Consider the following 15,982-nt stretch of genomic DNA (forward strand, 5'->3'; position numbering starts at 1 on the left):
TACTCATAGTTTTAAGGTATGACTCATGTGTGTTCTTTTTAAGTATAGAAATATATATGTTATTTATTTATTGTACTTGTTAATATTATCTGTAACCTTTAGTGGGAACATGGGCTCGTTTTGAACCTCCGCTATCTCAGTGGCAGATTATACTTTTTTTACTACAAACTTACGGCCCATGTTTCTCTGCCCTTTGTAAATTATGCGTACCTCTTGTTTTTATGGCTATGAACTGTAAATATTTAATGTACGTTTTTTATGAGATGTGTATATATTGTAACTTTTATGGTTTTTACATTGTAAACCGAATAAAGTTTGAGTGAATGAATGGAGAAATGCGCAGTGAATGACACGCCCTTGGTACATCCCCTGTGCAAGTCCCCGCCATAGGAGCGCCCCAGGACACTGGGTCAGTGCGCACACTCTGTGTGACCCCCTAACAAACTCAGCTTGTTGATGCCATGTCCAAGTGTTAGTGCACATTTGGAAGTAAACACGCACGAGTGCCTCCACAGTTCATCCAGGAAGCTGGCCCTCTCAGAATCCCCAACCCCAGGTGAGGAGCCTGCGCACCGGGCTCCTCTCTGAGGGTATAAATGACTCCGAAAACCATTTCACTGAAAAGTTTGAAAATTCATTGTAAACTTGCTTTACAAAAATTGAGGGCTGGCATGTGTAAATATGCCGAGGCAAGTGTGGTACCGTAAAGGCAGCCGCATGTTTATTTTTGCATCCCACTTTCACTTTAAGTAAAAGCACCATGCGAAATAAACACGGGGCTGACTTTGCCAAAGCTGAATGTGAATAAAAAAGTGCGTACCACCTAATGAGGGAGAGAGTGTCATGCCGCAGGTAAAAGATCAAATCCCTGTGGGCGTGGCTAAAAGGAGACAAGGCGGCAACAAGGCGGGACTAAGAAGCCTACTTTATAATCAGAAGCCAGCGTTTTGCATTGAAGATGACACTGGCCAATTAAAAAGATGGGCGGGCTTCAACTCCGCCTCCGAGAGCTTCGGAATCTGTATTGATTCCAAGAAGCTCTAGAATGCCAAGAGCATGCGCTGCTTTCGACAGTCGAGACCTAAAAAAGCAGTTGCCATTGTCCCCATTATTGAATAAACAAAATAGTTCTCACCCACTTATAACGCAGACAGTGTAACAAGCCAAGTAAAAGGTCCAGTCGTTATGGGAGGTAACAAATGCTGACAAGGCGGTACCAAGGAGGGACTAATATGCCTATTTACGAATCCAAAGCTAGCATTCACAAAGGACAATGACACAAGCCAATGACAAAAATGGGTGGAGAGTAGGAGGGGCTTTCAGTGCATACTCTGAAACAGCATGCCTTGCAGAGCGAACTGCCCATGCGGTGCTGCCCCTAGGCTTGACCTAAAAACAAATAAATGTAAGGGGCATACTGTTGTCCTATGTCACTGGGTGCTGAATGTGGTCAGTTTAAAAAACATTTCTTCATTTGCCGGAAACATTAATCAATAGTTTAAACGTGTTAGTATGATAAAACACAAGATGCAATATATAAGAATGTATAAGTAAAATATTTATTAGTTACTGATTCCTGTGAAGCTTGGAAATTACAGTCCATATTGGATAGGAGAAGTTCCTTTTGGGAGTCCCTTCTGTATTATTTATCCATAAGATACTTTTTAGGGGGTAAAACATGTAGACCGATAATTACCTGTATGAACATTAGAGGCAGTTAAAGCTTGGTGAGCTGTGATGGAGCCGATTAACACATGTATAAATTATCTGCTATTCAGTCTTCACCGGTTGATAACCTGGTTCTATATTTGTAATACTGTACTCTAGATGCTCATTTTCCTACTTAAATGCAACACAAAAAACTCAGTGTGTCTACGTGACATACAATACAATCACTTTGGCACTGTTATTTGTCTTTTTGTGGTAGAATGTCTGAAATTTTATTTTTTGTAATGCATTGTGTATTTTAATATATGTATGTGGTGATATTTCCATTTCTTTTATTTTAATTATAGGGAACCAAGATTTGCATAATAATAAACCATTTTCATTCTATGGTGTCCATACCTTTTTCATGTCTTTATATTGTTTATATTCCCAAAGAAGGGTACCGCACCAAACAGAACTGCCATAGTGGAATAACATGGAAACAAAGTGCACATATTGGCATATCTATTTCTAAAAAGCAAATCCACACTAATATGAATATGCCATGAAAACTAGGTTTTATCACATCCATTTATAAAAACAAATATGACCAAGCAACAACCCCCAGGGCCTCCTCGGAGCTCACATTTTGTAGTGGTGGACGTGGGTTGAGGTTGCAGGATATTTTTGCTAATTGCACGCCTGGCTGTATTTTGTTTTGTTCATGTATGAATTAGATTTTTTTGTTTTAATTAATGAATTTTTTTGTAAGGTATTGGGAACACCCCCTGCAACATCCATTGCACGCCCCTCTAATGCAGTAAAAAGTATTAACAGGAACAATATTTACAAGGCAGTATTAGGCCAAAAAAGTGTCTTAGTGCTGCCTGGTAAATATGGAGCAGGCTCCTGTGCCAATGAAGCATTGCCAAACGTGATTCACCGTCAGTGCAAGGGGCATATTTTGGCTGGTTTTGGTTGTGATAGGCCATAGAAACATCAAATTTATCATTATCGAACCTCTGCCAAACCTTGTGTTTGGGAGTCTACTCTGAAATAATGGGAAACAGTTGAGTCGTGGCCTTTGCCTGGAAAAATCCTGTACATTTACTATTTTCAATATAAAAACATAATTTACAGAAACACAAAGTGCTTCATATACAGTAATTTACAAAGGCTTATTTTTGTTTTTTGTTTGGTCAATGTTAGCCAATGTGTTCCATGCTCTCCCTCATCGTGATAAAAACACATGAGTGGCACAGAAGTAAATTAAACAATTGTGCAATGAAAGGGCAAAAAAGCTGAAGAGCCAATCAATGCTATGTATTTTTAATTTTATTTGCAACAGACAACTTGCAATCTCCCCACAACACCCCTTCCTCACTCTAGCCATTGGTTCCGGGCAGCACGAGTTTTAGGGGCGGCAACCTCTTCCCCCATTACCTGTGGCCTTCACGGGGGAATCGCCAGCTTCCCCCTTACACAGGGGCATAACACAGGCCCCTGCAGCCCCTGCGGTGCGGAGTCCCCCAAGCTCCAGGAGGCCCCATCAGCACAGTACACTGGCCTGAGAGTTCCTGATTGATTCCCGAGGGTGCCACTCCATGTACCTTGCAGTGGGGCCTCCTCAAGTTTCGTTACTGCACTGCCCTTATATTCGGCCGCTACATGCGGCAAACGCAAGGGCCACCACCGGGGGTCAAAGGCCTAGCTACACACTGGTTTTGGTTGGAAAAGACTTTGAAAAGGGAAAGAAGAGGTGTCCATTTTAGAAAAATACTTCTGTCAAGAAGCGTAAAATATTTTAACCCATGGGGGAAGAACACATTTTTATTGGCTAGAACAAGTGTGATCAAAGGTCACATAGTGTAAATATAATTTGATTTCCTATCAGTCTGAACCATGAAATTAGGCTTAGGAAAAAGAGGTGGAGGTAATGATTCTTTTAGGTAATATCTGTTACGAGGTGTAGAGATGGGGAGGAAACAATGTAATGGTACCTTTATTGTGAAAGATGCTGTTGAAGGGAAATTCTGGCATGGAATTTCAAACATCTTGTAGGGTCTGAGCTCAGTATTGGCATGATTTTTATGGAAGCAGGAAAACAAATATTATAATATGGCCACTATCCATCCATGCAAATCTTGGAATAATTTTGTCAAGCATTCGAGACCTCTTGTATATACTTTAGTATTTATTTATATGTGTTAGTGGGCTTTGGAGATCAGCCCTAGGACTTGTCTGCTTGCGCTCAGGGACTTTTTTTTCTTTTCAAATGCCTCTATTTAACTGTCTTGATAGAAAACGACCAGTAAAGGCCAGTAAAATACCACAATTGCTTTCTGCTGCGGACTTTCTTTTTTTAATTTTTCTGGCAACTGCCTCTATTTAACTTTTTTGATGGAAAACGACCAACAGAGGTCAGTAAAATACCAGAATCCCTTTAGCATTCTCTAGATTCCACTCCATAGAAATTGTCTTCCATGAGCACCCGTAGACAATATTATTTTTTTCAAATCTTGTATTTTCAGTGATATGACCACCAAAGGCCCTGATTTTATATTAAAAACAGAGCTTTGGACTATACCATTTCCCGCTGAAAGGCATTATTTCTCTCCATGTGTTCCCATACCTGGCATGTCACACAGTTATTTCTCTCCATGTTAAAGAACAGTAGAGGTTTCAGCACCCCGGCTAATATGCTGCATAGCTAAATACGTAATAGGTCCCAAAGTGGGGACTGATTGCATTGCAAATGCTTGTTTTTCTTTAGATTTTAGAGAAAACATTCACATATGGATGCAGCACGTGTGTGCAAGCATTGTGGCATCTTGCAATGATTTTTCCATTACTTTCAGAAAAGCATACCAAGTTAGCCACTATGCTTTGCAGCAACCAATTTGGAATTTTTTTCTGGCATTTATAAAACTTGTACAAGGGCAGCTGCTGAGCATGTATGTACCAGCACAGATATCATATTGTGATGATTTTTCTTTTGCTTCCGAAAAACAATTCCATTATGGCCATCAAGCATGCAGCCATCATATGCATTGCATGTATTTTTTCTTCTGAACTTTTGGTGGTTAATTACACAAGGCAGCGAGACAGTTAAAGTTCCCTCTTAGCCATACCTACAAAAGTGGCAGCTGGTTCGCTGAGCTTAGGATGCAGGAAGAAAAATGTTGAAGACAAATTATGTGAACGAGTCTGTTGTTTAGGTGCATTGTAAAATGAGTGATTATTACTTGAAATATGCAGGTGAAAATGCAGTCCTTTGGCTATCCTCTGACCCAGCATTATCTGTTTTGTTCCATCTAGGTGCTGAATCTGTTTTTGGCTCTACTGCTTAGCTCATTTAGTGCAGATAACCTTTCAGCATCCGACGAGGATGGCGAGATGAACAATCTGCAGATTGCCATTGGCCGGATCACTAGAGGAGTTGATTTTGTGAAGAAAACCGTCCTTAAGATATTCGGCAAGAAACCCAAGGAAGATGAAGACATGAAGAAAGACGAAGACATGAAGAAAGACAACTTTGAGCAGAATCACGTGGACACAGGCCAAGACTCTAAGTCTGATTTAAACTTTGTTGATGGTGTGTTCACGAAAGAACAGTTTCTTATGGACGAACTGGACCACACAAGTAATTTTATCCATAACCCAAACCTGACGGTGGTTGTGCCTATTGCGTCTGAGGAGTCTGACCTGGAAACTCCATATGAGGATGAGTCAAGCAGTCTATCTGGGACAGATGAGTCTAAGGTCAGATATGTTTGTCACCTAATTCTCAACATTAATTTGTGTTAAAAATATTATAAAGAATCTTTATCTATGATACGTAAATGTGAATAGTCCAATACTGAAAGCATTGGAATGTCTGTTTAGTAACCATTGGTTTAAAGGACAAACCTAAAATAATAAGTACATTGATTGCATCAATTAGATTAATTAACAAGGACGAATAGAAAATGAGTAAATATAACTTTTAACATGGTGATGTTAAGATCAGAGTTCTTAGGGTTAGAAGAGCAAGAAGTGAGGAATCTTGCTACAGAAAGGAAGTGGTGGATGATTGACAGACCAATTTAAAGTAATTTCAACTAAATATAGAGAAAGCATTGGCAGAGCCAATAGACTGACGTATAGGTGAAAATCAAGGTTTAGCACCTCAGTTCGTCAGGTGGGTGCACATCCCAAAAATCACACATTATGACTGTGACTTCACTGTGTCAGAAAGTTGCAGATCACAACAGAACTGCAGCACCTGTGTCAACGGGGTACTGATCACAGAAACCATACTCCCGAGAGAACTGCATTACTACATTAAAGAAGTACAGCTCCCAGATATTGTCCTGTAATATTTTTAGCAGCATTGCAAATCTACTGTGTCAGCTGGAGTTAGGGAACAGCAGCTTATCTCAAATGTATACAATAGCATTGTGATTTAAATATGCCAGCAGGGTGCTGAGAACAAAATATGCAATGGCTCAGAGTATTTTCATAGTATAACGATCGGCAGTGTTGGGACTGGTGAGTGAAGTGAGATTCCATTGTGTTGCGAAGCAGAGAATGGTGAGTAATGTGACAGTGTGAAGCATAATGATGGCGATATTGTGTTGAGTGATGTGATACTTGATGGGTAGCTATGGAGAGAATGTTGAGTGATAGGTAGTGATGGTGAGACTGTGGTGATTAAAATGAGATGCAATGAGTAGTGCTGGTGAGACTGGTAAGTGATGTATAAGTGTGAATCATAGCAATGGTGAGGCTGTGCAGAGGATCCTGGGTAGTGATGTTTTGGATGGGTTGAGTGCTGTAGAGAATGCAGGGGCATAGTGTCAAGAACGGCGATAAAATTATCGCCGCTTTAGCGGCAGAAAACTGCCGCTAAAGCGGTTCTAATGTGCTTGATAATATGCCCTTGAGAATTCCAATAGAAGTCCATGATCTGGTGTGAACATGGAATTCTATTGGACTTCTCCAGGGCATATTATCAAGCCCATTATCGCTGCTTAGTAGTAGTTTTCTGCCGCTAAAGCGGCGATAATTTTATCGCCGTTCTTGATAATATGCCCGCAGTGAGTAGTGATGGTGAAACTATTGAATACGCTGCAAGAATGTGATATGTAGCAGTGGTAAAAATGTGTAAAGTGTTCCAAGACTGACCTGTTGTGGCAGTGAGCCTTTGGTGAGTGATGCAGGTGTGGTGCATAGCAATGGCAATGGAGTAGGCAATTGTAGGGAGTGCAACAGGTTCCTCACATTTTTCTCCATTCCACATTGGTGAACTGGAGGAAGTCGTGAACCCGCGCTGCGACTACAATTGCCCAAAATCATGTACAATGGCAAATCTGTACTATCAGTGAAAATTGCCACTCTCTTTTGTTCTGAAACATAGCAAGCTTTCGTCAAAGCAACCAATTCTGCCACTTGTGCTGAAAAGTCTCCTTGAAGCCAGCATGGTTCAATCACACCAGCAACAGTGCAAACAGCATATGTGGCTTTCAAATTCCATTCATGATCTAGCAAGCAAACATGAGCCATTCCCAAACAGCACATGATTGGATTCAGGCAGTGGCACATCTTTGTACATTTGGTCTTGCTTTGGTACACAGTTCAGTCACTTCAAGACAATCATGCTCCACTTCAGCATTCACATTCTCATTTCTAGGAATGGGCAATGAAGTAGCAGATTAAGAGTAGTGCACCTCTTAAGGGTGATGTTTTCGGTAGCCAGTAAGATATGCTCGTATCTGGTATGCCGACTATTGGTAAGGTGCTGTGTCCGAGTATGGGTTAGCAGTCCCTTAACTGAATGGGGTGGAAAAACAGTTAAAGGATGAGCCGTGACTATGCTCTCACTTCTAAAGGCTCACACACATGGAGGCAACAGCTTTAAAACATCCAGGAAATGTGGCAGCTACAGGGTCAAGTCTGGCTGCAAAGTACACCACAGGTCTGCATACACTGCTGTGCATCTGTGTAAGTACTGAAAGAGCACAGGCATCTCTCTCACTGCAGAATGCGACAACAAACTTGTTTTAATCAGGTATTCCCAGAGCTGGGGCGCAACAGAGACATTCTCTCAACTCTTTGAAGGCTCGCGTGCAATTGTCATCCCATGACACTGGATCAGACACATCTATAGGTGTCAGCCTCTGAAGCAGCTTGGGTGTTGGAGAAAAGTTAGGAATCGATTGACGACAGTAGTCCACCATTCCTAGGAACATGTGGACTTCTTTCTCTGTAGTTGGAGGACTTTCAATAAGAATCGCTGAGATTCTTACTTGGGACACTTTCCTTGCTACTTTCTCAATATGATGTCCTAAGTAGAGGACATCTTCCAACAGAAATGTAATTTGGTCAGAGACTTTATGTCCATTCTAAGCTAAGAAGTTCAGCAAAGCAATATTGTTATTTTTACAATCCTCCTGCGTATTTGATGCCACCAGTAGGTCATCAATATATTGAACTAGGAATCAGTGATGGGGCATCACTAAGGATCGAAATTATTTTTAAGTATCTGATTAAAAATTGAGGGGCTCTTGTATACCAGTGTGAGACTTGACACCATGCCAAAACATGGTTGCTGAATTGGAAAGCAAAAAGAAACTGACTATCCTTGTGTAACTGAATAAAGAAGAAGGCTTGACAAACATCAATAAAGGAGAAGCACTCCACCTCACATGGAATCTGAAATAATATCATAGCTGGATTTGGTACCACAGGATAACAAGAGATGACAATTGAGTTTACCCAATGCATGTTCTGCACTATGTGGTACTTGCCATTGGGTTTCTGCAAACATGATAGGCGAGTTACATGGACTTCTCATAATTATTTTCAGGATCCCTTGCTCAGTCATTGAGACAATCACAGGAGTAATCCCAGCAATGGTATCAGGGGTTGTTATAAAGGGGCTTCAGGTTCCTAAGGTATGCACCTAAGCCAGGCAGAACCCACCACTCTAGTCGGGGTAAGGGCATTACACACCCTAGATAACCCCTGGTCACCCCCTTCATAGCTTGGCAGAGCAGTCAGGCTTTTCTCAGAGGCAATGTGTAAAGCATTTGTGCAACACACACACACACCAGTGACACACTAGGCACACCACAAGAAGATACTCCACACAAGGTTACATAAAAATATCCTTTGTATTGTACATAAAACTCTTTAGACCATAATCACATAAATTACTGGGCATCTAGGCACCTGTCATGATGTAACATAGATCATATAAATCAATTTGCCAACCAGGCAATTGTCATAAGATTACATGTTAGTGCAATCTAGTGAATGCTTATAGGTTGCATATGCTATTGAAATATCATTACTGTGCATAATATAGTCACCTTCTATGTTACTCATTATCCTGGTCATGCAGTGCATAAACCAACATCTCACCATGAATATGACATGCAGCACGTAATAAAACACAAACACATGAATCACCATAGGTCACAACGAAACAACATATAACCCCATAGATTCATAGAGCACAGCATTTCTGTGCTTCTAGTGCACCCTTTACAATAAGGGTTCCCCCCAACCGTAGGTTTTAGGGCCACCTGCTCACCTACAACAGTGAATACAGTACTGTCTGGCAGTCCCAGGTGAAAGAAATGGAGCGTGCAGGACACCCTGCCCTCCTAATAGGGGCAATACAGTAATTTAGCACTACATGCATTAGACCGGTACGGGCAGTCTACTGTCCCCAAGCACACATCGGTGCCACGGTGCCACGCAAGAGACATCCTCCGGTCCCTCGCTCAATTCACAATGGCAGCTGCCCCTAACAAGTACCTGGACTGTGGCGAATTCTTGAGGGGAATCGAGGACCTCTGTTGAGGTTGCACCCCGTCCCAACAATCCGGCAACAGTGTCCCAGGTATGTCTGCAACATGGAGGGGAGGCACCTACACTGCCCATGTTGATAGAGGACCTCCCCTCACAAAAGGGCTAAATGCCCGTGAGCACGCGGCCCAGCCATCAAAAGTAGGGAAGCTCAGCTCCACTCATCAATCACCAGGGGCTGAGCCATTTAGGTTGTAGCCATAGGCTGCCAAGATGAAAAATGTGCCTGCGCTCCTCGCTTTCCGGTCCCCACCGGCAGCCACTGCCGAACATCTCCCCAGCCCAAGTGACAACACCCAGCCTGCAGGACTCCTCTCTGGGATGCGGCCTTCAGCGTCCTCTGTGACGGCCAGCCCACCGCTCCATGATGTTGGCTTTACTCCAGCAGTACAGAGAAACTCACTGCCAAGATTCCTCAATGCCTGGGTGCCGTGATATTTTGCAGCCTGAGGCCACATAGCAGAGCCCTGGCTGGCGAGAAACATTGCGGTAACACAACATGCCACCAGGGAGAGCGATTCTTCCCCCTCAGCTCTCCCCTTCCGTCACGCAGGAGCCACTGGGAGAGTGCAGCCCGGTAGGCTCTGCAGAGCAGACCAAAGCGTTCCTTACGTGCTTACACTTCAGAAAGCGAAGGGGCCAAACCCAATTTGCTGGTCACTTGGTCGGGGCGAATAGAGGCGCTCACCATGCACGCAAGTTTGCTAAGACAAGGGACATAGCAACACTCCTTGGAGAGCCGTGGGGGTACATCAGCAGGGTGCAGGCAGGCAGGCCAGCACAAGTTTCTTCAAAGCAAAGTGGCAGTCCTTATTTAAGCCCCACAGGCAGTAGGTCAGCACTTTCAGAGTAACCAAGTCCCAAAGTGTTGGTCTTGGCTGTCCAGCAGTCTTCTGGTCTAGAACCAGCAGCGTCTGGTGAAAAGTCCACCCAGTGTCTACAAATATGCGGTTACAGCCCCTGTACTTATCCTGCAAAAGTCTTTGTTCTGGGGGCCCTTCAACCACTTTTTAGAAGTACACAACACCCCCATTCAATCACTAGCCCTGGCTCCAGACACTCTACAGAGGGGCTGAGACAGCATTGTGAAAGTCAGGCATGGCACTATTCAGGTGCAGGGCAACTCCTCTCACCAATCTAAATGTAGCCAAGGTCTATTCAGACCAGCGCTGAATGACCCAGGAAAGGCAGGGCTCACCTCAACCCCCCCTCATGACTGTCTAGGGGATATGCAAATCCCTTTCTCCTCTCAGTTTAAACCAGACGGTGAATACACAACCAGGCAAGGCACAAAGAGTCATAGCACACAGAAATACCCACTTCTAAAAGTGGCATTTCTAAAACAGTAATAACAAATCCACTTTCACCAATAAGCATGATTTATTACTACTATTCCAAACATACCAAACATGGCCACGATACCCCTTTCATATCAGAAATTACCACTGTAGCGTAGATCAGGGAATCTCCAATGCAAACCTATGAGAGGGCAGCCTCACAGCAGTGAGAAAGCAAATAGGCTGTTTGTCACTACCAGGACATGCCACACAGTTAAGGCACATGCCACACCTTTTACCTAAACCCCACCCTGCTCATAGGGCTACTTAGGGCCTACCTTAGGGGTGACCTATATCTAGTAAAAGGGGAGTGTCAGACGTGGCAAACACTTTAAATGCCATGTCACTGTGGCAGTAAACTCCGAGCACACGCCCTTCAGCTGCAGAGGCCTGAGACAGGTTTGAAAGGCTACTCCGGTGGGTGGCACAAGCAGTGCTGCAAGCCCACTAGTAGCATTTAAGTTATATGCCATGGGTATATGGGATACCACTGTACAAGGGACTTACAGGCAAATTAAATATGCCAAAACGGTGTAGATCAATCCTACCAAGTTTACAAGAGAGACGCGGACGTGCTTGAGGCGAGACAGACCTCGACCCTCTGTGACAAGGAGCACCTGGGAAAGGGCTCCTGGTATTTGCGACACATTTTAACTAAAAATTGTTTTCATTTTAAAAAATTGCTTTTTAATACACTGCGCACTGTTCTGTTCTGCTGCCAAACACTCACGCTAATTTGCACGTATTCTCCGGTCCACTGCCGATTCGCGGATTGAATGGAGAGAATGCAAGGAGGAGGGGATCACAGGAAGTGACTACTACTTCCGGCTTCTCGGAGGAGTCAGCAGTCTAGCAGCTGATCTATCCCCTTCAAAAGCAGGATGCCTCTCTCTACGCGCAGCGGACACATGCAGCGGGCGCGCTGCCACCGCGCCAAAGGCAAGGCCGTCTGCGCACGTCCGCGTCCGTCCGGGGCCAGGGGCCACAACCCCTGCCCGATCAGCCACCCACAATAGGAGCTATAGCCCTAACTTTCTTCTTCATCTAAGAAGAAAAACATCGGCTCCCTGTCTCCACTCATGGAATCCAGCGGATTCACACACCTCATGCCCACGTTGTGACTTTCACTTCCATGCAGATTCCCCCACAAAGAAAATCGAGCTAAAGATGTATCTCCTTAACTGCAGATCTCTCCACAAACACGCCACAGAAATCTCCCTGCTTATAGAGAACTCAACCCGGATGCCTTATATCTAACAGAGACCTGGCTTACTACAGAGTCAGAACAAGATCTGATCCAAGCACTACCTCAAGGGTATCAGATACTTCGGGAAGACCGCAAAACAGGTAGAGGGGGTGGCCTAGCAATCATTTACAATGATTGCTATAAGTGCCCCAGCCCTTCAAACCCAATACCAGACTGTGAAAGTCTCTCCTTTGCTATAGATTTCTCCCCAACCAGCACCTTCTCCGGGACACTTATATATCGACCACCCGGAGCCTTGAAACAATTCCACAATGCCCTCCCTTCCATCACAGCCAACATAGCATGCAGCCCATCTAAATATACCCTTCTAGGGGATTTCAACATCCACTTTGATGACATCGATGACCATATTGCCCTAGAACTAACAACAAGTCTCCTCGCACTACAATTGGAACAACTTGTGCGCACACCCACCCACGCAACAGGGCACCTTCTCGACCCTATTTTTAGCAACTGCAGGGATCTCAGAGAGGGCTCTCCCTCCCCCTTCCGTGGACAGACCACTTCCTGATCCCTCTCATTTGGAACACCCCAAACTCGCACCCAACACAGTTGCACGTAGGGAACGTAACTGGTCAAAACTCCCCCTTGAGAACTGGCAGAGAGCTCTGGAAAATTCCAGACCCATCAACAATCCTGATCCTTCCCTAGCCAACGGGAACTACAATAGCTGGATCTCCTATTCGTTAGACTCCATACTCCCCATGAATCATACCAAACCCAAGCGCACCACAAAAACTGCCCCCCGATATTCGTCCAAATTGCGGGAGGTGAAACGGCATTGTAAATAATTAGAAAGGAAATGGCACCTGGACTATTCCCCTTCAAGGAAAACTGCCTACAGGGAAGCGATAAGATCCTATAAAAACTAAATCAAAACCACACAATCGAATTTCTTTGCAGAAAAAATTAATGCTGCTGCTTCTAAGCCAAAGGAAATATATCGTATTGCGAAAACCCTTCCTAAGCTTCCGGAAAAACCCCTTTCCTCTCACAACGCACAAACCACTGCAATGACCTAGCAGACTTCTTTTTTCAAAAAATTCAAAGCATCTACACCTTTCTCCTCCACTCACATTGATCCCCCACCCACCCCCTCACGCAATTCAGGCACTCATCCCTTGACCACCCTCGAAGTCATTCCTCCCCTTGACCTCGAGATGCTAGACTCCATCATGCATCAGGTAAAATCTGGCTCCCCCAACGACCCCGCGCCCCTGTGCCCTCTGCTTTCAGTCACCTTCAATATGCTCTCTACCATTCTAGACCTACTAAATGCCTTTATCCCCACAGGCATCGTCCCGCCTCCCTGGAAGTGGGCCATGGTTAAATCTCTCCTTAAAAAACCCAACTCGGACCAGGACAACCCTAGTAATTATCGACCGATTTCCCTGCTACCCTGGTTGAGCAAAATCCTAGATAAACATGTCAACATGGTGTTGACAGAGTTCCTCGAGACCAACCATCTACTTGATCCCTCCCAGATGGGATTTCATCCCATGCATGGGACCGAAACTGCCCTGGTCGCAGTGACGGTAGATGCCAGGAAGATCCTGGATCTAGGAGGATCAACAGCAATCATCCTCCTTGACCTTAGTGCCGCCTTCGACACTATAAACCACAAAATCCTTTTACACCGACTCACCAGGTCAGGAGTCTCGAAGAAAGCAATTGCCTGGTTCGAATCCTTCCTCACTGATCGCTCGTTCCAGGTTTTCGAGGGTGATACCACTTGCCCCAGCAAGCCTCTAGACCGTGGAGTGCCGCAGCGCTCTTCTCTGAGACCTACACTATTAATACATACATGAGCCCACTAGCTGAGGTAGTCCGTCCGTTCAGGATAAAAATCATCACCTATGCCGACGACACTCAGCTAGCGGTGGCTCTCAACCAGTCAGACTCACTCACAGCCCACAATACCCTGAGGGACTGCTTAGAAGAAGTAACCAAATGGATGACTTCCTCATGTCTTAAATTAAACGGAGACAAAATGGAGCTAATGCTCCTAGGCAACTCCCCCTCCCCCACCATCAATTCTTTCTGGCCCTCTTGCCTTGGTCCTCCACCCACACCAAAGGGGATGTATGTCGTTACAACGCATGCTTTTTTCTCGCATGCCTTTACAACGCAGGTTTTACAATGCAAGTCGTTACAACGACTTGCGTTGGGGGCGCTGGATAGTGGAATAGTTTAATTTACTATTCCAACTCCAGTCCCCGTGGATAGTAGGGAAGGTTTTGGATAGTAAATTAAACTATTCCCTATCCTACAGCGCCCTCCAGCGCAAGTCGTTGTAACAACTTGCGTTGTAATTCCTGCGTTGTAAAGGTACTGCGTGGAAAGGATGTTTCCCCACCAAAGGACACCATAAAGAGCCTTGGCATCTGGTTGGACAAATATCTGAACTTTAACAAGCAGGCCGCAAAACTGTCAGCCACCTGCTTCGGGCTACTCAGGCTTCTTCGGAAGATTTTACCCTCCCTGCCTTTCCGAGCAAGACAGAACATGGTTCAAGGTCTAGTTCTGTCCCGCCTTGATTTTGGAAACGCCCTTTACCTAGGAGCCCCACAGACTACACTACGTAAGCTTCAGATCATACAAAATTGTGCCGCCCGAACACTGCTCCAGATCCACCGTCGCCTCCCAGCCACACCCGGCCTTAGAACCCTCCACTGGCTCCCAGTCAGGGAAAGGATAAACTTCAAGACCCTCTGCATCACTCACCGAGCATTTTGGAAAATGGGGGAAGTCATTAATCACTCCCTGATCACCCCATACCACCCGAATAAACAACTCCGTTCAGCATCCTCTTCTTGGCTACAGTCCCCAGGATTAAGAAATCCAGAAGTGTAGGCCGGTTATTCCCTTATAACTCGGCCAAATTCTGGAACTCCCTCCCCTCCATCTGCGCTCCGAACCTAACCTACTTCTGTTCCGCAAACATTTAAAAACTTTCCTCTTCAATAAAACCGAATAAATCCTTAATGGTTTTTCACTGTCAAGTGTCGTCCGTTGCGCTGGGACACCTGAGGGCAGCTATCGTGCTTTATAAATGAGCTTTTCATTTAATTCATTTTCATTTAATTTCAGAGAGCACTTGCACTTTAGCATTGATCACCAGTGGTAAAGTGCCCATAGTCATAAAAAGCACCAAAAACAAGTAAGAAAAAAGATACAGGAGGAAGGCATAAAGTTTCGGGATAACCCTGCAAAAAGGGCCAATTTCAAAACAGGGGTCATATTGAACTGTGAGATTCTCTGAAACTCAGCGTTTGGCTTTACAATGACACAAATTGGTTCAACAGCACTAATAAGTCCAATGTATTTTCCTCTGAATTCCCAGACTTTAGGTAACCCGGAATCTCTCAGGTCAATGAGCACATCATCTTTGGTCATTAATGGATACATTCCAATGTCAGTTCTTTGTCTGAAAAGCTTGAAGACAATATCTTCTTCATTCATAATGAACTATTTGGGGTACAATAAATGGAACAATTTAGCTCACAGAAAAGTTCTTGTCCAAGTAAATTGACTTGAATCACACACCACGAAACAAGGTCAATCATAACAAGAACCTATTTTGACAAGCACAGCTTCTGAAACTGGATTAGTCATTATTTGTTTATTTGTAACTCATACAACTTGGATTCTTTCTCCTGAGAGGGGTAGGTTAGGCACCTCTGTTCTTATAGCAGGATTTGTTGCACCAGTGTTGATGGAGAAAGAGACAGGACTCCCATTTACCTCACCATCCACCTATGAACCACTCTGGTCTACCTCTAAGGCTGAACAGGCAAGCAGATCTCCTCCCCTATGAGGCCCCCTCATTGTGACAGTTCTGAACCACAACCATCTGTTTGAGCCATTGAATATTGTT

At 44.3% G+C, this 15,982-nt stretch overlaps 1 protein-coding gene across 1 annotated transcript in view; it reads left to right on the forward strand.

Moving 5' to 3' along the window:
• SCN4A (sodium voltage-gated channel alpha subunit 4) overlaps positions 1-15,982 on the forward strand; it is a 1,457,305-nt gene that overhangs the window by 887,537 nt on the left and 553,786 nt on the right. The window contains exon 16 of the mRNA XM_078644999.1: positions 4,966-5,409. Within this exon, the coding sequence (XP_078501125.1) occupies positions 4,966-5,409 (444 nt within the window). The remainder of the gene's footprint in view (positions 1-4,965; positions 5,410-15,982) is intronic.

This window comes from Lissotriton helveticus, chromosome 5_1 (assembly GCF_964261635.1).
Source record: "Lissotriton helveticus chromosome 5_1, aLisHel1.1, whole genome shotgun sequence".
Lineage (NCBI taxonomy): Eukaryota > Metazoa > Chordata > Amphibia > Caudata > Salamandridae > Lissotriton > Lissotriton helveticus.